The sequence below is a fragment of the Myotis myotis genome, unplaced genomic scaffold (assembly GCF_014108235.1).
Source record: "Myotis myotis isolate mMyoMyo1 unplaced genomic scaffold, mMyoMyo1.p scaffold_m19_p_6, whole genome shotgun sequence".
Classification (NCBI taxonomy): Eukaryota; Metazoa; Chordata; class Mammalia; order Chiroptera; family Vespertilionidae; genus Myotis; species Myotis myotis.
In genome coordinates this window covers 60297301-60322166 of record NW_023416368.1, presented here as the reverse complement: position 1 = coordinate 60322166, position 24866 = coordinate 60297301, and the positions used below count along the sequence as shown (strand labels likewise).

Below are 24866 nucleotides of genomic sequence, written 5' to 3'. Positions count from 1 at the left end.
GGCATTAGAGTTCCATCTGCATGTAGGTTATGTGGGCTGGATTTCAGGTCTGAACTGACTGCCTGTGTCCTGGGGATGGGTTTTTGATCCCCTATTCTTTTAGAGAAGGGGTCTTCAAACTTTTTAAACAGGGGGCCAGTTCACTGTCCCTCAGACCGTTGGAGGGCTGGACTATAGTTTAAAAAAAAACTATGAACAAATTCCTATGCACACTGCACATATCTTATTTTGAAGTAAAAAAACAAAACGGGAACAAATACAATTATTTGTATTTGCATGTGGCCCGCGGGCCGTAGTTTGAGGACCCCCATTTTAGAGACATATGGAACAAGGAAAATAACCCTCAGCTTCCCTGTCAGGTTGGAGTCAGCATACACTTCAATTTAGGTAAACCTCTTGGAACCTCTGGTTTTAAAAAAATAAACACACCTGACATTCTGAAAAGCCATTTCATACAAGGCTTCTGACCAGCTTTATCACACACCCATATTTGTTACCTTTTAGATCAGATGGGGGTCACAGTAACCATATTTTTACCAAGTACTTAGATGATTTAGGACAGGCTCACATAAAAACTCCACAATAGTAAAAGCATGTGTCCTATACTTACCTAAATTCAAGTTGAGGTCCAGGTCCTACTAGAGCAACGACATAGGAAACCAAGGCTCTCCCCGAGCTCACACTTCCTGTGCGCACATACCCAGGATTCCCAGCTCATCTGGTGCCAGCTTTCCTAGGGCCAGTCTGTGGACTGAGTCTCCAGGACGGGTCTGGGATGGGTCCTGTACCAGTTGTGAAGTTAGTGCTGTGACCCTGGCATCTATATACACCACTATGAGAACTTATCAACTGGTGGCTCCGCCCTGGAGGAGGGAATGTGGCAGGTGAGGCTTAGCAGCTGTTCAGAGTTGCTGGTGGATGGGGCGGGGGTGGATCTCCCCTGAGATAATCAGCTCAGCAGAGGCCTGCAGCTCTTCATTTGCATGATCTACTCTGGACTTTTGGAATTCCCTGTCCACACTCTCATCACCCTTTACTCCCATCTTTGCTCATTAAGAAATAGACAGCTGAAGGCTAAGGGAGGCCCATTTCTTTTCTCACCTTGGAATGTGAGAAGCCCCCAGTTTCACCCCCTGTCATCTCCAGCACTCTGCAGTCCTGCCCTCTCTCTCCACACTCAGGGCATGGTACCCTTCTGCCACAGCACTTTTGTGCTTGCAGGTTGGTCCGTGGCAGCCCCGTACTCCTTATACATTGTTTACCCTCTTGTACTGGCATTCTTTCAAGTCCCAGCCTAATTTTTACTTTCATTGAGAAGCATTCTTTGCACTCTAAAATTTTTTATCAATTATTTTGGGTCATATTGCTTATTAGGGAATGTGGTTTTTACATTGACTGACAAAATTTTACCAGTTTCATTTTTTAAATTTATATATATTTTTAAATGCAGTGCATTTAGATGCTGATTTTGTTTTTAGTACATTCTTATTGATTTCAAAAAGGAAGGGAGAGGGAGAAAGAGAGAGAAACATCACTGATGAGAGAGAATCATTGATCAGCTGCCTCCTGCATGCCTCCCACTGGGGACCAAGCCTGCAACCCAGGCATGTGTCCTTGACCGGAATCAAACCTGGGACCCTTCACTCAGGAGGGCAATGCTCCAGCCACTGAGCCAAACCAGCTAGGGCTAAATTTATTTTCAATTATGGTTGACACCCTCCACATTCTTTTAAAATCAAACATTTGCCCAGTCATTGTGGCACAGTGTGAGCATGGACCTATGCACCAAGAGGTCAAGGTATGATTCCTGGTCATGGCACATGCCTGGGTTTCCCACTTGATCCTGTGAGGGTCATGCAGGAGGCAGCCTTTCCATATTTCTCTCATTCTTGATATTTCTATCTCTCTCTCCCTAGCCCTTCCTCATTGAAATCAATACATAAGATATATTTTAACTAAAAAATCAAACATTTATTATATTTCCCAATCTATGAGTGATTCCTACAAAGTAAAACACTAGCACAGAATCACATTTGATTCTAGTCAATCTCATTGCCAAGAACAGTCATTAAGCAAAGTGACATAAAAATGAATTAATATTCAAGTGACTTTGCTGCTAGATGACTAATGAAATCACTAAAAACTACTTCAATTGACTTGTAAGCCCAGGTATTGTTACTGGGACACCTCTGGGTGGGCTCAGGCTGCCTGCCGCTGTGTCCAATAACGAAGGCAGGGTTGAATCATATTGGGCGTTAATTGAGGATAGACAGCCAAGAAGACAGGGTGCTTACAAGAATCATATCCTGCCTCCCAGCAAGAGTATTATAAAGGGGAAGGGGCTTGGGTGAGGAATGCAGCTACATGCTGACCTGGGGTTCCTCAGACATGAGCTCTTATAATTAGTCATCAGGCCATGAGATGATGTCAATGAGATGATATTTTTACTCCTTGTGGGTTGGCTTGACCATGCTGGTGGGTTCTGCTTGTGGGATTCACAGTTGAGTCCACTCCTCAATCACTTCACACAGGCCTTGAAAAGGAAACTTGAAGAAAAACTTAACTCCCTATTCATACATAAGAAACTTAACCCCCTATTCACATAAATATATGTGTTCTGAGATTTAAAATAATATGATTACTTTTCAGATTCATACAGGTGCTCTACCTATTAGATTATAAGTCTCCCCTATCAGTATAAGACTGCTTTTGGTTCAGTGACTAGAGGAAACCAGGATATAAATTCCTAAAATTTCCTATTCTAAAAGATACTATCAATGTAGAATAATCATCTCCTTAAGTCAATTCCATTGGGATTCTGTTTCCCCCCACAAAGTGTTTCTGTCTTCTAACCTTTACTACACACTGAAATAGGATTTACAATCCCAACAGTGAATCCATTACAAATAAGATAAATTAGCCCTGGAGAAGACATATATTTTCTGGAAAATGTCCGTAGAAAAATGAATGTGAAAGGTCCTTTGGTGACAACTCAGAGGAAAATGAGGAAAGTGTTAATATGATGCTGAAGAAAAGGTGGTTGTTGTTGTAAAGGGCCAGAAACCATAGCTTAGTTGTGTAGTACTGTTGTGTGGAAGGCAGACTTTGTAAGTGATAAACTGCTAAGGAGAGTAATTCTCTGGGGGTGGAGTCTCCATCCTCTGGATCCATATTATTCCTACTTTAAGAATTATAGTTCATGTACCATGTATAACTGAAATTTAAACCAGTGATGTACTTGGGTTAAGTAACCATACCAACTGAATTTTGTGCCTGTTGAAACATTGTTACATATGAATTGCCTTTGTGAGTTTCTGCTATAAACATACCATAATGCCACCACTGGTTTTCACACATGCCACACCATTCATTTATAGTAAGTAACTCCTAGGGCCCTGGCCAGTGTGGTTCAGGTGACTGAGCATTATCCCATGGCCCAAAAGGTGGCCAGTTTGATTACCGGTCAGGACACATGCCCAGGTTGCAATTTCAATCCCAGCTGTAGCATGTATAGGAAGCAACCAAATGGTATTTCTCTCTCTCCCTCTCCCTCTCCCTTTCCCACACTCTAAAAACAATAAAAACATTTTTTAAATATATATTTGTATTGATTTCAGAGAGGCAGAGAGAGATAGAAACATCAATGATGAGAGAGAATCATTGATTGGCTGCCTCCTGCACACCCCCCACTGGGAACTGATCCGCAACCCAGGCATATGCCCTTGACCGGAATCGAACCCGAAACCCTTCAGTCTGCAGGCCGGCACTCTATCCACTGAGCCAAGCCAGATCGGGCTCAATAAAAACATTTTTAACAAACAGATCCTAAAAACTATTTTTTAAAAGGTAGCTAGGAGCTCTAGCTGGTTTGCTCAGTGGTTAGAGCATTGGCCTTCAGACTGAATTGCCATGGGTTCCATGGATTCCATGGGTTCCAGGGCACATGCTGGGGTTTTAGGCTCTATCCTCAGTGGAGGGCGTGCAGGAGGCTGCCGATCCATGATTCTCTCTCAACACTGATGTTTCTGTCTTTCTCTCCCTCTCCCTTCCTCTCTGAAATAAATGAAATATATATTTTTAAAAAAGGTAGCTCTGAGGCTACTTGTCAACAGAAGTCTCTCCCAATTATGTTTTTTTATGCCATTATATTCAGACATTAGTTTCAATGATTCTTTTTCTAATGATTCACCATTTTTCAAAATAATAGTGCTTTATATTTCTAACAAATAATGTTTTAAGATTTTACTTAAATATCTTCTTTATAGGTGGCGTTATTGAACAACTGCTATAGGGTTAAGTCAAACTACTGTAAATTCCTATGGTAATATTTTTACCAGCTCTAATGACTTTTCATTCTAGCACTCATCATTAATGTACATTTCACTGATGTCTAATTGGATTCAGGAGTTATGGCAAACAATAGCTTTTCACCTCACAGTACATGCATTCGTCTTCATCCCTTGCAGCGAAGTAGGGCCTTGCAATGACTTCTAGAAAATGGAAAAGGAGAAAAGTGTGTCTTTTCCTGGTGTTGGCCTTCAATGCTCAGGGTGGCCCTTCAATGCTCCCTCTTTCTCTAGCTGTACTGACCTAGTGCTGTGACAACACATGACTGAGGGAGTTAGATCCGTGGGTGGGTAATGGAGCTGCCCTGCTGGCCTATATTACACTTTGCAAGAGTAAGTACCTGAGCCCAGCCGGGTGTAGCTCAGCGGTTGAGATTGACCCAGGAACCAGGAGGTCACCAGTTTGATTCCCGATCAGGGCATATGACCAGGTTGCGGGCTCGATCCCCAGTGTGGGGTGTGCAGGAGGCAGCCAATCAATGATTCTCTCTCATCATTGATGCTTCTATCTCTCTCTCCCTCTCTGAAATCAATAAAAACATATTTTAAAAAAAAGAGTAAGCATCTGAGATTACCACAGCATCGCATGGCTACTCTGGTCAGTGCAAGGGTTCTCTTGTACCTCAATAAAAGCTCTGCTGAGCATCTTTTTCAAGTTATGGAGACACAAATAGTACAGAGATATGCATAGTAAAACTTTATTTCCAAACATTGTAAACAATACCATACAGGTATCCACACAGAAGCATGTTCTCAAAGGTTGACAATTTCCCATAAGGTCAAAAATGAGCATGTGACCTTTACAGGTCATACAGTGGTTGTAAAATGTAGGTTTATTGCCCTGGCCAAGTGGCTCCATTCCTTGGAATGTCTTGTCATACAACAAAAATTGGGCAGGTTTGATTCTCAGTCAGGGCACATAGGCTTCAGGTTCAATCCATGTTCAGGGTGAGTACAGGAAGCAACTGATGGATGCTTCTCTCTCACATTGATGTATCTCACACACACACACACCTCTCACTCCCTTCCTCTTTCTATATATCAATAAACATCATTAGGTGAGAATTTTACTTTATTTTAAATATATTTTTATTGATTACAGTGAGGAAGGAGGAGGGAGAGTTAGAAACATTAATGATGAGGGAGAATCCTTGATAGGCCGCCTCATGCACACCCCATACTGGGGGATTGAGCCCACAACCTGAGCATGTGCCCTGACTGAGAATTGAACCAAACTGTGACTTCCTGGTTCATAGGTTGATGCTCAACCACTGAACTATTCCATCTAGGCTCAGGTGAGAATTTTTAAAAAGGTATGTTTACAGTTGTTAGCATGCAAAAGTTTATTCTCGTATTATTTGTTATTAATTACTGTACATATTTGTAACACTAATGTCAACCTGCTTTTGCTCAGCCTTGCACATGACATTTTTTAAATATATTTTATTGATTTTTTACAGAGAGGAAGGGAGAGGGATAGTTAGAAAGATCCATGAGAAAGAAACATCAATCAGCTGCCTCCTGCACACTCCCTACTGGGTATGTGCCCGCAAACAAGGTACATACCCTTGACCAGAATCGAACCTGGGACCCTTCAGTCCTCAGGCCATCGCTCTATCCACTGAGCCAAACTGGTTAGGGCCATGAACATGAAATTTTTATAAAACAGGCAAAATATTATAAAACAGGAGACAAAAGCAAGACGATTAGAATTCCCCAAAAAATTACATGGAAAATAATAGTCAATAGAATGTTTCTTATGGAAACTTCTGACTTAGGTCAGTCAAATCTACAACACAGCCTCCATAAAACTCAGCAAATGCAGCACAATCTGCAAGGACACCCTTGCCTAGAGAACCAAGGTGTGTTACCACACAAAGCCAGAGGAGGAAGCCCTGGTGCGGTGCTTCATATCTGGAAAAATCCTGCTCACAATGTCAATGGTGGTGACCAGCTTATATAGGCAGGGTGGAAGCCATGCAAAATTGGTTTCAAATGTTCACACTGATGATAACATATCAGAAGAATATGAAAAGTTTATTACTCACATGATGAGGTTTTCAGGGGAGAGAAGGGTGGATATTAGAATAGGTCCCAAAATGACAGAGCACAGGGAAAGGGGTCTAGCTTGTGGTGTTCATGTTGGTTACTGGGTGCTGTTGTTGGGAGCCTGCTGACACTGATGGAAACTTGCTTGATTGGAACTTCCCCCCTGCACCCAAGGATAGAGCACCTGGACTTTCTCATTAGCTTTCTCAGGTGTAAGGTTAGGAAGGAGAGAAGGGTGAGTCCTTAAAGCTTTCAACATTCAAAAATCAAAACTGGAATCAGGATCTTTATAAGTATTCTAAGCACATACAAAATTTCTTCCAAATTGTTCATCACTAGACTCTGATGATACTGATTGTAAGACTTTCTGGAGAAGATGCAATGGAGAAATAAGGCATAAGTTTCTCTGAAAACATGTCAGTAAATGCAAACAAGTATGACCTGTTACTCAAATTATAAAATGAAACCTCTCCCAACTCATAGTCCAGAAAAATGCCAATCTTATGATGTCCTAAAAGGCCAAACATACCAGCCCGCTGCTTATATCGCCAGCAGCCATTGCTTGGCAATGGTTTTATGGGAGTATTTCTGGGGAAAGATTCTTTACACACACCAAAGGACCATGCACCTATACCTCTTACTTCTACCTGCCAAAAATGCCTGCCAGCATCAAATCCCTCAGAACTCAGGACAGCTGGGTAAGAAGTGTGTGCCTGGGGATTAGAAAGACCAACTGATGTCCTATAGGTCACACTTTTTCTATCTCTTGAGATAATGAGACTTGGATGGGCAGTTTCAGGATCCAGTGTCAAATCTGCCTGAAATATGTGGATCATTTTATGCAGGCCCAAGTAATGTGGGGGGAGAGTGAAATTCTTCTTCTTTAATTCATATGAAAACACTGCTGGGGTCTCTAGCTTTTCATACCTATTGTGGATATCTTCAATACCTGTGAGTAAATCCACATCTGCTTGCAAATACTTCTCTGCTATTTCACTTAAAAACTTGTTTAGTATGAACATATGGTTTGAAACTTGCCTTCCATTTTCAGTTAGTTTTTCTTCAACATCCTTCTCTTCTATAAATAGACCAGCATTAAGTACACTGTGCTCTACTTGTAAGGAACACTTCAGTTCTTTACATTCATACTGCAATTCTTTCCTCCAGTTTTCCATCTTTTCCTGCACTTCAAATTCTTTTGCAATTTGGTTTTCACATTCCGTTTCAGCATCTTCAACCTCCACCAACAGCGCCCCAATGTATCTTTTGAGCTTCCTCCTGTAACTAGCAGCAGCTTCCTCAATGGGTATCAGGGAGTGATGCTGGTGGTCTAAGGGGACCTTGCAATGAGGACATAACAATTCCTGGGCGTTGTCACAAAAAAATTTCAAAACCTCATTGTGCTTCCCACACAGGGGTTTTTCTTCCTGTAATTTCCTCTGGCTCCCTGTGGTGGGAATCTGCTTAACAATCTCAATCATGTGACATAATTGGGTGTTCCTCTTCAATTTCCTGTCAGGACAGTGGTGGAGGCAGACAGGACAGGGAAAGGTGCCCTGTAGACCTTCCCAGCGCTGGTGGATGCAGGAGGGACAGAAGGTGTGCCCACATTCAATGGTCACTGGGTCTCTCAGGTAATCCAGGCAGATGGGACAGTTGGCCTCTGCCTGGAGCTCAGTCAGGGAGGCCGCAGACTCCATTGTGCAATGAACGTATCTGACCCAAGACAGTCTTTTTAATCAGTGTGATCCTCCAGGAGTGAGAAAAATGAGTATGTGACCTTGGCAGGTCATACAGACTCCCACCTGGAATTTAAGGGGAGTTCATTAAACATTAGTCTGCTGCCTCCTGCACCCCCTCTATTCAAATTTCCAGAAGCTGAGGTCTGCTCTCTGTGCAATGCAGTAGGAGAGTCCAAAAAGAGTCCCAGTTTTCAGCTGATGCCCAGACTTCCTGTCACTCTTGCCTGTATTTAATGCCTTTTCCCCCAATTAAACATGGGCTGTGGAGTCCTTGTGGTCAAAACCCCAGCACAATCTAAGTCATATGTGGTTTCTGTGGACAGAACAATATTGCCATTTAAAGAACAGTTCAATCAGCGATTAATCCTTATATCCCTGTATGAAAAAGTACCTCTGGCTGATTTGGCTCAGTAGCTAGAGCATCAGTCTGCAGACTGGAGGGTTCTGGGATCAATTCTGACCCAGGGCACATTCCCAGGTTTCAGGCTCAATATCCCGCCCCTGCCCCGCAAGTAGGGGATGTGCAGGAGGCAGACAATCAATGATACTCTCTCATCATTGATGTTTCCATCTCTCTCTTTCCCTTCCTCTCTGAAATCAATGAAAAATATATTTAAAAAAAAAGAATATGGTTCCTTAAATGTTAAAAAGAAAAAGTATCTATGGTAAACAAAATTATTTACCAGGACAATATTTAAGGAGGAGTTATCAATGGAGACTATCATCTATTTTGCAACTCTAAAGGAATTAATTGTTGTAGGGAAATTTATCATTGGCCTCAACTAAAAAGAGTAACAAAATACATATCATAGAATTGTTGAGGAGAATATATAACACTATTTGTGAAGAAGTTTTGACAGAAAAAATGAATCTAAATCTCCACAGAGTTCAAACCACCTATTTACAGGAAATATAAGAATGGAGAAACCTGTGAAGGATAATCTTGTTAAATTTAGGAGTTAACTTGATTGAGCCACAGGAGATGCAGATAGCAGGTGAAACACTAGTTCTGGGTGTGACTATGAGATTTCTGGGAGAGATTAGTATTTGAATCTGTGGATGAACAAAGCAGATGGCCCTCCCCAATGTCAGTGGGGATCATCCACTCCACTGAGGGCCTGAAGAGACCAAAAACTGGGGAAAGGTTGAATTCACTCTGCTGGATGAATAAGCTAGCACACTCACCTCCTGGCCTGGGTGCTGCTGGTTCTCAGCCCTTCAGACCCACACTGGAATCGGTATATCTGTTCTCATTCTCTGCTCTTCCAACTGCACCACCTTCTTTCCTGGGTCTCCTGCTGGCAGAATACAGATCATGAGACATCTCAGGCCTCACAACCTTGTGAGGCAATAATCTACACTAATAAAAGGAAAAGATGCGAATTGACCGTACCTTCGCTATGCCCCAGGCGACGCCCACCAGCCAATCAGAGTGACTATATGCAAATTAACCCAACCAAGATGGCAGCCGGCAGCCACGGAGCTGAAGCAGGAGGCTTGGTTGCCCTGGTGATGGAGGAAGCCAAGCTTCCCGCCTGCCCTGAGCCAGCTGTGGCTTCTGCTCATGGCAACAAAGTTTCAATTATAGAAGACAAATAAATCCCAGATACCTGCTTCCAGCCAGCCTCCACTGGGAGCTTGGGTGGCTGGGGGCCATGGCCAGCCTGCAAACAGCCATCAGCCCCTCACCCAGGATGGCCACATCCTCATGGGGTGAGGGTCCCCGCTGGGGGGCTTGGCCAGCCTGCAAACAGCCCTCAGCCCCTCACCCAGGCTGACCAGGCACCCCAGTAGGGACCCCCATCCTGAAGGGGCTGTGGCCAGCCTGCAAACAGCCACCACCCACTCGCCCAGACTGGCCAGGCACCCCAGCAAGACCCCCCCACCCTGAAGGGACTGTGGCCAGCCTGCAAACAGCCATCATCCAGTCACCCAGGCTGGTCAGGCACCCCAGCAGGACCCCCCCTCCCTGAAGGGGGTGTGGCCAGCCTGAAAACGGCCCTCAGCCCCTCATCCAGGCTGGCCAGGCACTCCAGCGGGGACCCCCACCCTGAAGGGGGTGTGGCCAGTCTGAAAACAGCTCTCAGCCCCTCACCCAGGCTGGCCAGGCACCCCAGTAGGGACCCCCACCCTGATCCGGGACACCCTTCAGGGCAAACCAGCCGGCCCCCACTCATGCACCAGGCCTATATATTATATAGTAAAAGGGTAATATGCAAATTGACCCTAACAGCAGAACAACTGGGAATGACTGGTCACTATGACACACACTGACCACCAGGGGGCAGATGCTCAATGCAGGAGCTGCCCCCTGGTGGTCAGTGGGCTCCCACAGGGGGAGCTCTGCTCAGCCACAAGCCAGGCTGATGGCTGCCAGTACATCGGTGGTGGTGGGAGCCTCTCCCACCTCCTCAGCAGCACTAAGGATGTCCAACTGCAGCTTAGGCCTGGTCCCCTCTGGCAAGTGGACATCCCCCGAGGGCTCCGGGCTGCCAGAGGGATGTCTTACTGCCAGCTTAGGCCCAATCCCCCAGGAAGCAGGCCTAAGCCAGCAGGTGGACATCCCCCGAGGGGTCCCAGACTGCGAGAGGGTACAGGCCGGGCTAAAGACCCCCCCCACCCCCAGTGCACAAATTTTTGTGCACCGGGCCTCTAGTTTTTAGTAAATGTCTTTTTCTAGATTCATACTATTGGCTCTGTTTCTCTGGTAAATCTTTATTAATATACTGAGTAAGTAATTAGTAAAATCTGCACTGTGATAAACTACTAAAAGTCGACCATGTTTTTCGACACAAAAGTAAAAAGAAAAGATAATACCTGTGAAGGACAAATACAGACATTAAAGTACATGTAGAGAGCATAATAAGCAATTACAATGTATAAACTTAATTTCATTTCACCTTGAAATACTTAGCCAAAATTTAACTTGTAAGTTAGATATCTGTAGGTAAAAAGAATTTAATGATGATTGTGTTAGGTTGAGATAATGAATGGCATTAGAAGTTTGTAAGTCAAGTCTTTCAGAAATATATAATGAAAAATTTATGAGTGTGATTCTGTGATATCTTTGGATTTGTTTCACAAAAATGGCAAGAACTAGGTAAGGAGTGGCAAAAAGTTCCTAAGTATAGTACCTGGGTTCACAATATTCTCTCTCCTATTATATGTACCTAAAATATTCCTTGATTTTAAAAAGTTCTTTTAATTCAACTTCTGTGATTCTCGGTTCTATTCTAGGTATTTTCTCCTACTCCTTTCTTTAAACTTCACCTCTTTCCATTCATCTCAAAGCTCTCAGATCCATTCCATCTCTTTTCTTCCTCACAGTTGTTTCAAACTGGTCCCCTTTCTCCTCCACTCCAAATCCATCACGTTCTGTGTTCCCACTTCCCATCCACACCCAAATCTCCCACAATAATATAAATTGAGACTGAGAAAAGACAAGGAAGGCATTAAAATTCCATCTACTTCTATGTTATGTGAGTCGGATTTTAAATCTGATCTCAGACTACCTGTGTCACTGGGATGGGTTCTTTGAACCCCTTTTCTTTCAGGAACACATAGAACAAGGAAAATAACACTCAGCTTCCCTTTTAATTTTGTGTCAGCATAAACATAAATAAACCTCTTGAAACCTGTGGTTTTAAACAATAAGAGTGAGACACATAACTGAAGAATTTCTGCATAGTATTTTTATTTCTATCGTATGAAATATACTTAGTCTTTGTCCTTCATTTCTGGCACAGAGCTCCTAAAACCCTTGAAATTTCCTGAGTGATTGGTAGGAGTATATTTTAATAGTTATTAGGAGCCCCCTTTGAGCACATCTGAATTTATATCAATAATGTGACAGCAAGGGGCAAGATGGACACCCAGTAGCTTGGTCACCAAAAAGACCAACTGATGAGATTAGAACTTTGGGCCCCACCCACCGAATTCTGGGAGGTCAGGCGGGGGCTAGAGATTAACTTCTGTGAAAACAGTACAAACGGTTGGAGATTTAAAGAGTGTCTGCAAATGCCAGAAGGGTGGCACACTCGTTCCACAGGGATGGAAGCTCCTGCCCTCAATATATTTCCAGATCTCTCCCTTTGTACCTCTTCACCTGGCTTGCCATCTGTATCCTTTATAATAAAGGTGGCAAACCTAAGTAAATGCTTGAGTTCTGTGAGCCCCACTAGCAAATAAATGGACCTCAAAGAGGGGCTGTGGGGACCTCTGATTTAAGCTGTTGGATCAGAAGCCCAGGTAACAACCTGGACTTTGGACCGGCTTCTGCATGGGGATCTGATGCTGTGGGGTCTAGTTTCACATTCACCCGTCAGTGCCTGCTGCTTCTTGGAGAATCGCGTGGTGGTGCATCATCCTTATGTGGATATTTAATTGTAGGTCTGCTGATTTTTCTCAACACTGACAAAATGCATTTAATGTACAAATTCACTTTGAAGTCCTTGGAACACTGAATATCTCATGATTTCACCAAAACAAATTCCACAGTTTGTTGCAGAGTAAAAAGGAAACATATGAAGCTATTAAAATATCAGTAAATATTCCATCTTCAAATAAGTAATTACACACACGTGTGTAAAACCTTAACTAGAGCCCAGCCAGTGTGGCCAGGGCCTGAGCTTCGGCCTGTGGACCAGGAGGTCGGGCAGGAGCCGGGGCTGCGGCTCAATCCCCAGTGGGGGGCCTGCGGGAGGCAGCCGATCAATGATTCTCTCTCCCCCGCTTCCTCTCTGAAATGAATAAATATATTCTAAAGAACAGCACCTTACACAGGGAGTCCACGGAGAAAGAAAACGGCGCGGCCGTGAGCCAAGGGCCTGCACCAGCAGGTCCTCACCGGGAGCCCGGGCCTGGCCGCAGCTGCCTGGGCTGTGGCCCCCGGGCCGGCAGAAGCCGAGTCCCGTCCGCAGCCACAGCTGGGACTGCCCCTCCCCTCCGGCCTCCCCTCTGAACCCACTGAGGTAGCCACTCGGCGGCCAGAGAACCTGTTCCAAATACCCGGTGCGAACCTGCGGCCGCCGGCAGCCCCTCCGAGCTCTGAGGGCCGTTTCCGCCATGGCCGCCGGCACCCACCTTGAGCGGCGGGAGGCGCCAGCGCGGGTCGCCGGGCCGCGCCCCACCTCGGCCTCCCGCGGCCGCGCCCGCATCTGGTCCTTCCTTGTGTCCCGCCCACCCGCGGCCTGGGACCGGCTCACCTACCCTCTCCGCTCGGTCTCTGCTCCGTGTCCTGGAGGCCTGGGGGGCGCCGAGCGCTCCTCCTTGCCCCGCACAGCCAGGATCTTCCACATCCGGGTCAAAGGGCACGAAACGGCCCCAGTTTCCGTTCACTCTTGTGAACAGAATTTGAACGGGTCAGAGGCGGGGGCGGGCCTCAAGGTATCAAAGGGAGAAAAGAGGGGACATATGTAATACTTTCCTCAATAAAGATTAAAAGAAAGAAATTGCCTAAAAGTCTCATCCAGAGGTTGTCTTAATAGCTTCTGCCCTTAGAGGAGGTGTGTCCACAATCTGTCCTTGTCTCCGTTTTCTGATTCACAAAATCATCCTGCAGTTCTCAACCGCCACAGGCTCCCGCGCAGCAGACAAGCTCCCAGCAGCATCGGTTCTCCTTTCCCTGCTCACGGTTCTCCTTTCCCTGCTCACGGGGGCGACGGCGGCCTGTGGGTGCGGACCGTGAGGCGGGGCGGCGGCTGTGACAGGCCCAGGCTCCGCGCCCGGTGCTTGGAGAGAAAGGCCGGTGCTCGCTTGGGCAAACATGGATGTGATTTAATTTCTATGTTTGTATCGAGAACATTCTCCTTGTATGTCTTCAAATGACAGCAACCTGCATATCCTGCAACTGCCTGTGTTTCACACACTTTCATCCTGTATCAGCACATTGTTTTATTTATTTTTATTTTTTTCAATATGTTTTTTATTTTCATTTTAGTGAGAATGGAAGGGAGAGGCAGACAGAGTGAAACCCAGATCCAGGCATGTGACCTCCTGGTTTATAAGTTGACCCTCAATCACTGAGCCAAACTGGTCCGGCTGATTGTAACCAACGATGTCACTTTGGTTGTCACCATCAGTACGTCCCTCTGTTCAAACAGGTGGTGCTAGACACTTTTCCAGCAGGTGGTGCCAGACACTGTTCAGTGCGCAGGTCTGGACAACAGGAATCTGTGTCCTGAAGCAAAGCCGCCTCCTCTCTCCTGGACAAATGGTCATCCACACTAAGACAGGCAAAGTCTGCATTGCTCTCTGTGTCTCTTCTCCCTGGATGGACGCTGACTATTGTCTCTGTGGCCAGGATTCTAATCATTAAGTTTTAGGGGTTTTTTAAATATATTTTATTGATTTTTTTACAGAGAGGAAGGGAGAGGGATAGAGAGCCAGAAACATCGATGAGAGAGAAACATCGATCAGCTGCCTCCTGCACACTCCCCACTGGGGATGTGCCTGCAACCAAGGTACATGCGCTCTGACCGGAATCGAACCTGGGACCCTTGAGTCCACAGGCCGATGCTCTATCCACCGAGCCAAAACGGTCAGGTCTAATGATTAAGTTTTAAGTGAGCATGTAAAGTTTGAGTGGAGGAGTCAATGAACGAGTTGATAAGGAGCTGATGAACCACCAGTGGGTTCCACAGGGAAGGGAGGTGCTGTCGGTCCCAGGTGGGTGGTCCTGGCAGCGTGAGTGCCTCACAGCCTCGGTGAGCAGGACTCTGGAAACAGCCAGAACCTTAGAACCTTGTGCAGGTTGACCACAGCTATCTCCTAGGGCTGGGAGCGGGCATGACCTGGATGCAATGTGTGTGTGTGAGGGGGGTGGGGGCGCGAGAAGGATCGGGGTATCAGAGTTACCCAGAAACACGAAAGGCAATTACCTGGTCCCCAGCCTCCTGACAGGCACTTCCAGGAACCCCCAAATATGCCCCATGACTGACACTGTTAAGCAGCTTCCATCCAAGAGGAGCCAGAGGAAAAAGCAAGAAGAGGACCTCCTGTGTGAGGAGCACCATGAGGTCGTGGCCCTGTTCTGTGAGAAGGACCTGGACCTGCTGTGTCCCAGTGCAGGGTCTCCTCCCACCACCAGGCACAGCCCCTGAGCAAGTGCAGTTAGTCACAGGAGGTCGCTCAAAGCCACACTGAGCCCCTGAGGGAGCAGGTTGAAGATGCTGCCAAGGGTTACAGGGGTGGGCAAACTTTTTGACTCGAGGGCCACAATGGGTTCTTAAACTGGACCGGAGGGCCGGACCAAAAGCATGGATGGAGTGTTTGTGTGAACTAACATAAATTCAAAGTAAACATCATTACATAAAAGGGTGCGGTCTTTTTTTTTTTTTTAGTTTTATTCATTTCAAACGGGCCGGATCCGGCCCTCGGGCCGTAGTTTGCCCATGGCTGGTTTAGAAATACAAGTCTCAAAATCATTTGAATTGCTTTTGAAGGTGGAGAAGCAAATGGGGGAATTATACTCTGAGTTGCAACAATTTGCGACTTTGCTAGGAAAAGAGAAGGAACTCTTCAAATCACAGGTCAAAGTCAGTGCTGTTCAAGGAAAACTGAATGAAAACAAAGTAACTGGAACCACCCATCAGCAGCTGCACAGCTGTCTGCTTGGCTGGGACTTCACAGTTTCTCCTCCTGTGTGGCAGGCAGGTTCGGAGTTGTGTCTGTAAACTGCCCGTATCTGGGGAGGGGGATTGTGCCGTCACCAGAACAGGTTACAGCTTATTGTGAGGATGCAGGGAGCAAGGGATGGGCTGGACCCAGACCTCTGAAGCTGAAGGGTAAAGCCTCCCGTTCCTTGTACTGTAGGCGCTGAGATGGCACATCCTGAAGAGGGGGTGACACAGGGGCCCAGAGTTACACATTCCTGGGTGAGAAAAGCAACAGGCCTCAGCCTTTCAGATTTCAGATTCCTCAGCAAGAAAGATGGGATTAAATGTCTTTGGGAGGATTAAAAATGTGCAAAGAGATTATGCCTATGACTTTATCTGGCCTGACTGAATCACAGGAGATCCCTCTGCCCTCCCACCAGCATCTCTGAACTTCCTCTCACCTCCACCCTGGCCCGCCCCTTCCTCGCAGAGGAGGAGCCACCCTTCTCTGCTCCACCCTCTTATATAAATTCAGGTCAAGAGCTCATCACAGACCATAAGATCTGGTGACAGACTGACTTCAAGGGCCCTTCTGGGAGAAAGGTCTCTGCGACCAGAGTTACCGACCGTCCCAGGACCTGCTGCTCAGAAGAGTCCGGAGGCAGAATTCATGTGGCTGCGGGAGGTAAGACCTGGGCTAAACACCCAGCTGAGACAGGCTGAGATATTGTACATTGTAAGGGAATCCAAACTCAAATTTGGTTTATTCTATTTATTTATTTCAATTAAAATTGACATTCAATATTATATTAGTTTCATGTGGACAGGGTACTGGTCAGACATTTACATATACCTTATGAAGTGATTCCCCCATAGTAAGTATAGCACCCCCAACACTGTACATGGTTATTATACCATTATATATTCCCTGTGGGGTTTGACTTAATTAATTAATTTTATTGATAGGTTTTAGAGAGAGATTGATTCATTGTTATAGTTATTTATGCATTTATTGGTTGATTCTTGCATATACCCTGACTGGGAATTGAACCCACCACCTTGTCTATCGGGATGCTCTATAAACAACTGAACTACGCAGCCAGGGCTGGGTTTGACTTACTTTAAAGGACATGAGGTTTGCCCAACCAGTGTGGCTTAATGGTTGAGCATCGACCTATGACCAGGAGGTCACAGTTCGATTCCTGGTCAGGGCACATGCCTGGGTTGCCAGCTCGATCACCAGTGTGGGGTGTGCAGGAGGCAGCCAATCAATGATTCTCTCTCATCATTGATGTTTCTATCTCTCCCTCTCCCTTCCTCTCTGAAATCAATTAGAACCAACAACAAAAAGAACATGAGGTTTATGATGATTTCATGGGCCCTTTCGAAGCCTTATACTGAGTCACCAAAATGCTCGCTAAAAATCTGGATACCCAGATCTAACCCTTGAAAGGTTGGGATGGGAATGGGAATATCTGTGTGTGAGAAAGTGATGGCGAGTGTCCTCAAGAGACCTCCCTCCTAGCAGTGGGTCCCAGGTGAGCTGGGAGGGTGATAATGTGGATGCAGAAGGCAGGAGCCTTGGTTTCCTGAGCCCAGGCTCCTGCAGGCCTTGATCCCACTTCCCAAGGGAATCCTAACTTGGATTCAAGTTTGTCTTTGCTGTGACATATACTTTATCTTTTCTTAATCTTTATTGTTGGAAGTATTACATTTGTCTTATTTTTTTGGTTATTTTTTATAACACATATTTGTTTGTTTATTTGTTTCTGTTGCTCCACCCTTAAGACCTCCCCAAAACACCCAGCCTTTATTTTATTTTTTAACATATTTTTATTGTTGATGGTATTACAGATATCTCCCATTTTCCCTTCCTTTACCCCCCATCTTCCAGCCCCCCCCACCTCCCAGGTCTTCACTACCCTATTATAGGCCTGTGTCCATGTGAGGGGGTTAACTTGAAATGCAGGCAGGTAGGGCAGCGTCCAGTGGAAAACAAAGGCAGGTGAAACACAGGCAGGGGCAGACATGGCAGTTTGAGCAGCCGAACCACAGGAACCAACCAAGCAGAAACCATGAAATGTTTGTGGCCTTAAAGCAGGAGGCATGGGAAACCAAGGGAGGGCCTGCAGTAACCAAGACATATGAACACACAGAAACAGAAAAAGTTCAGCATGGGAACAGAGAACGCACATAGAAACAGGGAAAGTTCAGGGCCGTTGCTGGGCAAAAACAATTGAGGGAATCAATCAGGTGACGACACAGGTAGACAGAGCAGGCTTGTAGCAAATATATACCCCTGGGCTACAAGGCTTTAACGGGCAGCCCACTATTGGGCCCTCCTCCCCTTGCGGGGAGTCTGAATCTGCTTATAATGCATTTTCTACACTTTTGCTTAAATCTTCTGGTCTGCGGAGCTCATTGTTCGGTGTCTCGAGACATGACCCCCGGGAAAAACACCTTGGCTCACCGTTCAGGTTATCACGTGTATAATACGTTTTATTACTGTTTGGGTCCCTTAGTGAGCCTTGTCCAAATGCTAAAAACACAATGATCTGCCCTGGCTGGTTTGGCTCAGAGGCTAGAGCGTCCTCCCGCAGACTGAAGGGTCCCAGGTTCGATTCTGGTCAGGGGCACATGCCCGGGCTGTGGGCTCAGTCCCCAGATGGGGGCGTGCAGGAGGCAGCTGACTGGTGGTTCTCTCATCATTGATGTTTCTATCTCTCTCTCCCTCCCCTGTCCTCTCTGAAATCAAAAAAATATATATTTTTAAAAAAACACAATGATCCCAACCTGACCTAAGGGGTGACCAATAACTGTGTGTGACAAAGCGCCAAGAGGTGCTAGTCTGAAGCTGCCTGTGGAATCCCTTCCAGGATGGCTCACTGAGGGCCGGTTTGTGGATAGCCGGGGAGTGGACAGATGAGAGCCTTGAGGCCCTGATATACCTCGTACTTCAATCCTTTGATCTTCCTTAATCTAACCATCTGCTTGCTTGCAGGCACTATTTTCTCAGATCTTGGGAATGCAGATCTCTCAAACCTGCATGAGTTTGCAGCACTCAGTGAAAGGGGAATTCATGATTCTGTCCTTACTGTTCTGACCCTGTGTTAGGGGGAGTGAGCCATCACGGAGTCAGGGGAAGCTGGGATGAGAAAGAAGTGACAAGGCAGTGGGAGCTGGCCTCGGCACTGGAGACAAACCTAAGGGGATGTGCTTGTACAGGTGCTGGGATCAGAGGGAGCTGAACCTGCTAGAAAAGGGAAGGAAGGTGACAGGTGCAGACAGCCTGGCGCTGGCAGAGCTGGAGCTGAGGGAAGGATTGTGGTCTTGAGTGGGAACAAGGCCTGTAGGGGAGAGTGATGATTAGATCCCTGTGGATAGAGGGCAAATGAGAGAAGGCCCCAGTAGATGCTGATGGACTTGGCGGCTAGAGGGGAGTTCTGGCGGCTAGAGGTAGCTTTGTCAAGGGTAGGAGTGGTGACCACAAAACATGTGTTCTTTGACCATAGCGTTGTGAGTATGGACAGTCTGGGCTGGCTGTTAGGCATATTTTCCTCCAAAAATCTTCTCTGACTTATCAAAGGTCACCTGGCCATAAATGGGGAGCCAGGATCTCAGCCCAGGCAACTTGGGTCAGAGTCTTTTGAAATATTTGCTAATCCCATGAGATACTACAAAGAACAATGGCCCTTGTAGATCACTCTGATGTCTCTGGAGTTTTCAAAATGATCTGCTTTGATTTCATGATTGGTCATTTATTTCTATGATTAATCCTCTTTACCCATTTTATTTATTCATTTGCTTATTTGTTTGTTTAGTTATTTATGTTAATCTTCCCCTGAGGATATTTTTCCATTGATTTTTAGGGAAAGTGGAAGACAGAGAGAAATACTCAGGCGAGAGACACACATGGATTAGTTGCCTCCTGCAAGAACCCCAACCTGGGCTGGCCGGGAGGAGCCTGCAACCCAGGTAGGTGCCCTTGACCTGCAAAGACTGATGCTCTATCCTCTGAGCCAAACCGGCTAGGGCTATAGAAGCTATTTAGATAGTTGGACAAACTAATAGCAACTTTCTGATTTTCAATCATACCAGATGGCTTCCTCAGCCAAAGAGAATGAAAATGTTCTACCATAATTGTAATCAATTATTTTCTTTTCATTTTTTACTGTTAATAGACTTGCAAACAGAATTGCATGGGCCTGTAACCCTACACCACCACCCATTTAAGAAAGAGATCATTCGGAACAGTTCCCGGACGCAGGAGTAACATCTTCCTCTCCAAATATGCACCAACAGAACTTTCCACCCCTGACTCCTCCTTACCCTAGCTGGGGTGTAGGAAGTTGGAGCAACGGGAGCAGCTACTGGGGTACCCCAGGCAGAGGCAGACCACGGCCGCCCTCGCCTAGGGACTGGTATGGGAGCCCACATCACATGTAGTTGTATAGGCCCAGGTGTAGGCCCTATGGGAGCAGCCACTCTCCACGACAGGGCGTCAGCCTCCTGTGGGGCCGGGTTGGGTCTCAGTCCCCTGGCGGCTGCCCTGGTTCCTACTCCAGATCCCCCTCGGGGTCTCAGCAGCAATTAGGCTACTCCCCAGGGCAGCAGCAGGCCCACCCTCAAGCTTCTCCAAGGACACCTACACCTTTGGATCAGGGCGTGGTAGAGAAAAAAGAATGTCTAATGAGTTGGAAAGTTATTTCAAACCTTCAATGCTTGAAGACCCTTGGGCTGGCCAAGAACCAGTATCTGTAGTGGACATAAGGCAACAATACAGCAATACTCAAACATTCACAGGCAAACAAGGAAGATACCTTTGTTAACATTTCTGAAATTCACTGGAAGCTTCATGTGTCAGGATCATCTTGGACAAAACTTTCAGTTGTGTACTTAAATTGAACCTTGACATGGTAACTTTGATTGGATAATTAGTTGAGTCTGCTTGGTATTTTTCATCATATCAAACATAATTGATATTTGGGAAGAAACATGGTAGGATAATTTGCAATATGTAGCTCTCTGAAAGTGCCTGCCACATTTTAGGAAATTTACAGTTTCCAAATATTTAACATTCTTGGTTATATAATGGACATTTGTCTTTTAATGTTTTTCCAATGTTTTAAAATATTTTGTCTTCCTAGGCATATTGCGGTTTTGTCATATGCTAAAGGAATAGAAATATTAAAATGCTTTGTAATCAGAATTTGTAAGTAAATATTTTTCCTACTACTTTTCTTTTTGCATACTACTTTTGAAAGTAAAAAGAAAAATCTTTTGAGCTGTAATAAAAAAAAAGAAAGGAAAGGAAAGGAAAAGAAAGGAAAAGAAAAAGAAATAGATAATTACCAGCACCTAAAAGCTTTTCTCATGTTCTTCCCAATCACTAGCCTGGCCCTCCTCCCCAAATGTTAGCACCATGCTGATGCCTAACACCTGTATTTCTCCTCCTTAGGACCTTGTCCCCACAAATCATTGACACTAGTGGGTGGGTCAGCAGTGACAATGACTTCAAAGAACAATTGTTTGTGTGTTTGTTTTATTTTATATTGAAACCTTCATCTCCAATTTTATTCATTCTGAGCATGACATGAAAATCAGTTTTTTGAGTTGGAGGGTCCTCAAGGAAATCTAACCTCGTCGAAATCCCATCTACTTTTCTGTACAGAGCTGGATGTATCCTGCAGCTGAGAAGCTAAAGGAAAAACATGTAAACATGATATATTATGAATTCAGCACTATAAAAAATAAACTGTTTAAGCCAAACAGTGCCAGCTCCTTTTCTTAGGTTTTTCTCAAGATTAAAATGATTGAATTTGGGGATTTTATTCTTCTTTGCCAGGTTCTCTTAGAGATAAGAATGTTATGTAACTTTCCCCAGGTTTCCCAGATGGTAGGTCACTAAGGATGGAAACTGACCCAGGACAGGTGATCTAATCCCAAATCCATACACTTGCCACAGTTCCATGCAGCACCATTGTGGGTGACTTGGTTTAGCTGGGTTGTGCTGATAGAGACACAAACCAGTGGTTGCTTCAAATGTGGCAGTGAGCAGGACCACAATGGTAGCCTTTTTTACATGCAGCAATCTTTTCTCATCTCCAGGAATGCATAGGCACTTTAGAACCATGCCTGCTTTCTGACCAAGAATTTCTGAACTTGGACTCAACTAGTCTGCGATGAGCTGGAGGTGGTGAACGGAGCTCCTCTGGACACGAGCGGCCACTGGTCTCAGAGGAATGAGCCATTCAGGACAGCAAGGCCAGTGAGATCTGAGGGTGCATCTGCTTCTCGGTGGAGAGATCTCCCAGAGCCCAACCTCCTGAAGAAACCCACCTTAGTCCCGTCCCTTTCGGGGCCCAATGGCGGTTGACTCAGCTCTGGCAGGACTCCCGGCAGAAATCAACTGTCCCATCTGCCTGGATGGCCTGTGAGACCCTGTCACCATCGAATGTGGGCACAGCTTCTGTCGCTCCTGCACCCAGCAGTCCTGGGCTGATCTGCAGGACAGGTTCCCTTGCCCTGTGTGCCGTCACCCATGCCAAGAGAGGTGCTTGAGGGGCAACACCCAGCTGGGAAGGATGGTTGACATGGCCAAGCTCCTCCAGATCACCAGGGGCAAGAAGCAGCAGCAGGAAGAGAGGCGCTTGTGTGAGAAGCACAACCAGGTCCTGACCCTCTTCTGTGAGGAGGACCGAGAGCTGTTGTGTCCCCTGTGCACTCAGCCCCCTGACCACCAGGGCCACCAGATGAGGCCCATGGAGGAGGCTGCCTCTCATCACAGGCAAAGGCTCAGCAGTTACATTGAGCCCCTGAAGAAGCAGGTGGCAGACGCTCAGAAATCAATAAGCATTCAAAGCAAAAAACCCTTAGAACTGAGAGAGAAGATGGAAACCCAAAGGCTGGAATTACTCTCTGAATTTGAGCACCTGAGGCAGTTTTTAGAACGTGATCAAGAAGCAGTTCTTTCAAGATTAGCTGATGAAGAAAAGGCGATTGAAAAGAAACTCAGCGCTAATATAACCGAATTTTCAAAGTACAATTCCACACTCAAAGGCCTGCTAAATCAGGTAGTAGAGTGCACGGTGCTGACGGATGTGGAATTGCTGTTACAAATCAAAAGTTTCTACAAGCACTCTGAGGGGTTCAGCCCATCAATGTTTTCAGTCCAGTTACGGAGGGAAGGCTGCAGTTTTCCTTTCCAGTATTCTGCTTTGCAGAAAATTACAAAGACATTTAGAGTAGATATCATTCTAGACCAGGGGTGGGCAAACTTTTTGACTCGAGGGCCACAATGGGTTCTTAAACTGGACGGGAGGGCCAGAACAAAAGCATGGATGGAGTGTTTGTGTGAACTAATATAAATTCAAAGTAAACATCATTACATAAAAGGGTACGGTCTTTTTTTTTTAGTTTTATTCATTTCAAACGGGCCGGATTCGGCCAGAGGGCCGTAGTTTGCCCACGGCTGTTCTAGACCCTGAAACAACACACCCTACCCTGACTGTCTCTGAGGATAAAAAGTGTGTGTGATATACAAAGAGAATGCAAGACGTTCCTGATTTTCCAAAAAGATTTACAGTCAACACAGTTGTCCTGGGGTTTCCATACTTTCATTCCGGCAGGCATTTCTGGGAGGTAGACGTGGGAGACAAGCCCAAATGGGAGATCGGGGTTTGCAAAGATTCTGTCCACCAGGTGGAGGAGCCCGTCGGCCTGTCGGGGATGCTGGCGGATTAGGCGGCAGGGGAATAGCTATGCTGCCCCCGGAGCTGGCACCATCCCTCTCTTGTCTGAAGTGAAGCCCAGAGGCATCGGCATTTTCCTGGACTATGCGATGGGGGAGATCTCATTTTATAACATGACTGACAAATCGCACATCTATACTTTCACTGACACTTAATCGACCTCTTAGGCCTTATTTCTATGTAGGGCCTGACTCAAAACCTCTTAGGATCTCTATAGGAACAGACTGAATGAAAACTTTCTAAGAGACTGGACCAATTTAATAATTTTTTTTTTACATGGAAGGTGTGTGTGAATACAATAGTGGGTATCATATTTTTTTTTTAAATATATTTTATTGATTTTTTACAGAGAGGAAGGGAGAGAGATAGAGAGTTAGAAACATCGATGAGAGAAACATCGATCAGCTGCCTCCTGCACATCTCCCACTGGAGATGTGCCCGCAACCCAGGTACATGCCCTTGACCGGAATCGAACCTGGGACCTTTCAGTCCGCAGGCCGACACTCTATCCACTGAGCCAAACCGGTTCCGGCAGTGGGTATCATATTAATATGAGAGTAAATCTAATCCCCCTTCAATGGAAGGTGAAAGGGAGAAATGGTGGTCCTGTTAAACACATATGTCAGGAAGAAAGTTTCATTTTGTTTCAACAACACTGGACAAGATCTGAGGATTGTCCAGGTCCCACTGCACTCTTGGTTCAAGCTCTACCCAGTGCTTGGGATCTTCTGTAGCCGTTTACTTCGCTTCTTTACTCTTGAATTGGCCTGGGGTTCCTAAATCCCCCTTCCCCTCCAGGGTATTCTCTGACCTGGACTCCTATGGTACCTTTGGGCTCTCTGCCTTATTTCACTGATCCTAAAGGGCAGAAATCCTAGTCCTCTGTAAGCTACAAACCAGGGTCTGTCTTAGTTTTTTTAGATGCACAGTATTTGCCTCCTGAATAGCATGCTTAACATTTAAATTGCTTTTGTGGTTTTTCTGTTTTGCTAGACCTGGTGTTTAGTTTCATTATTTTATAGTTTGCAATGTTCATTATTGTGTTTAAAAAGAGTGTTGCTGGTCACCCAGCTGACACATTGGAACCTGAGCATCCTAATGTTAACTACAACGTTTTCTCTGTAAACCAAAGTTCATCCCATAAACCTTAGAAACAGACTACATCCAAATGGAATTTAAAAATAAATAAGAATCAATCCATCTACCATCAGTGTTTTCCTTTTGAAAAAGAAATCAGCTGGCAGCAAAGTTTACAGACTCTTTCAGAACACAGAGACAGATTTTCAGAGAAGGCAATGGTTTGAGACATACTTACTAAAAAGGAAGGATAAGCCCTTGCTGGTTTGGCTCAGTGGATAGAGCTTCGGCCTGCCAACTGAAGGG

General features: G+C 45.6%; 2 protein-coding genes and 1 pseudogene across 5 annotated transcripts; 2 read left to right on the top strand and 1 right to left on the bottom strand.

Annotated features, from left to right (window-relative positions):
* Positions 1-720: 720 nt before the first annotated feature.
* On the bottom strand, positions 721-13430 carry LOC118658992 (putative tripartite motif-containing protein 75). 4 transcript variants are annotated; one of them, XR_004968420.1, is made up of 5 exons: positions 13346-13430; positions 9323-9432; positions 4432-4490; positions 2373-2533; positions 721-863 (listed from the first exon to the last, which is right to left on the bottom strand). XR_004968420.1 is itself a non-coding variant. In XM_036314890.1 (3 exons), the coding sequence occupies exon 3, from the start codon at positions 8093-8095 to the stop codon at positions 6731-6733; it is 1365 nt and encodes a 454-aa protein (XP_036170783.1). In that variant the 5' UTR covers positions 8096-8450; positions 9323-9432; positions 13346-13430; the 3' UTR covers positions 5941-6730. The 4 variants fall into 4 exon arrangements, 2 of the variants coding, with proteins under 2 accessions (XP_036170783.1, XP_036170784.1); XR_004968421.1 differs by lacking the exons at positions 2373-2533; positions 4432-4490; XM_036314890.1 differs by lacking the exons at positions 721-863; positions 2373-2533; positions 4432-4490 and adding an exon at positions 5941-8450.
* Positions 13431-20022: 6592 nt separating this feature from the next.
* On the top strand, positions 20023-20679 carry LOC118658741 (annotated as a pseudogene).
* Positions 20680-22097: 1418 nt separating this feature from the next.
* LOC118658461 (putative tripartite motif-containing protein 75) lies at positions 22098-23711 on the top strand. Its single transcript, XM_036314011.1, is given in 4 exon segments — positions 22098-22999; positions 23193-23426; positions 23428-23634; positions 23636-23711. Coding segments are annotated over 4 exon segments (1419 nt in total).
* The last annotated feature ends 1155 nt before the right edge of the window (positions 23712-24866 follow it).

What these genes read in the sequence shown, in the direction of transcription:
- LOC118658992 (XM_036314890.1), bottom strand. Translation starts at nt 8,095, where the DNA reads ATGGAGTCTGCGGCCTCCCTGACTGAGCTCCAGGCAGAGGCCAACTGT.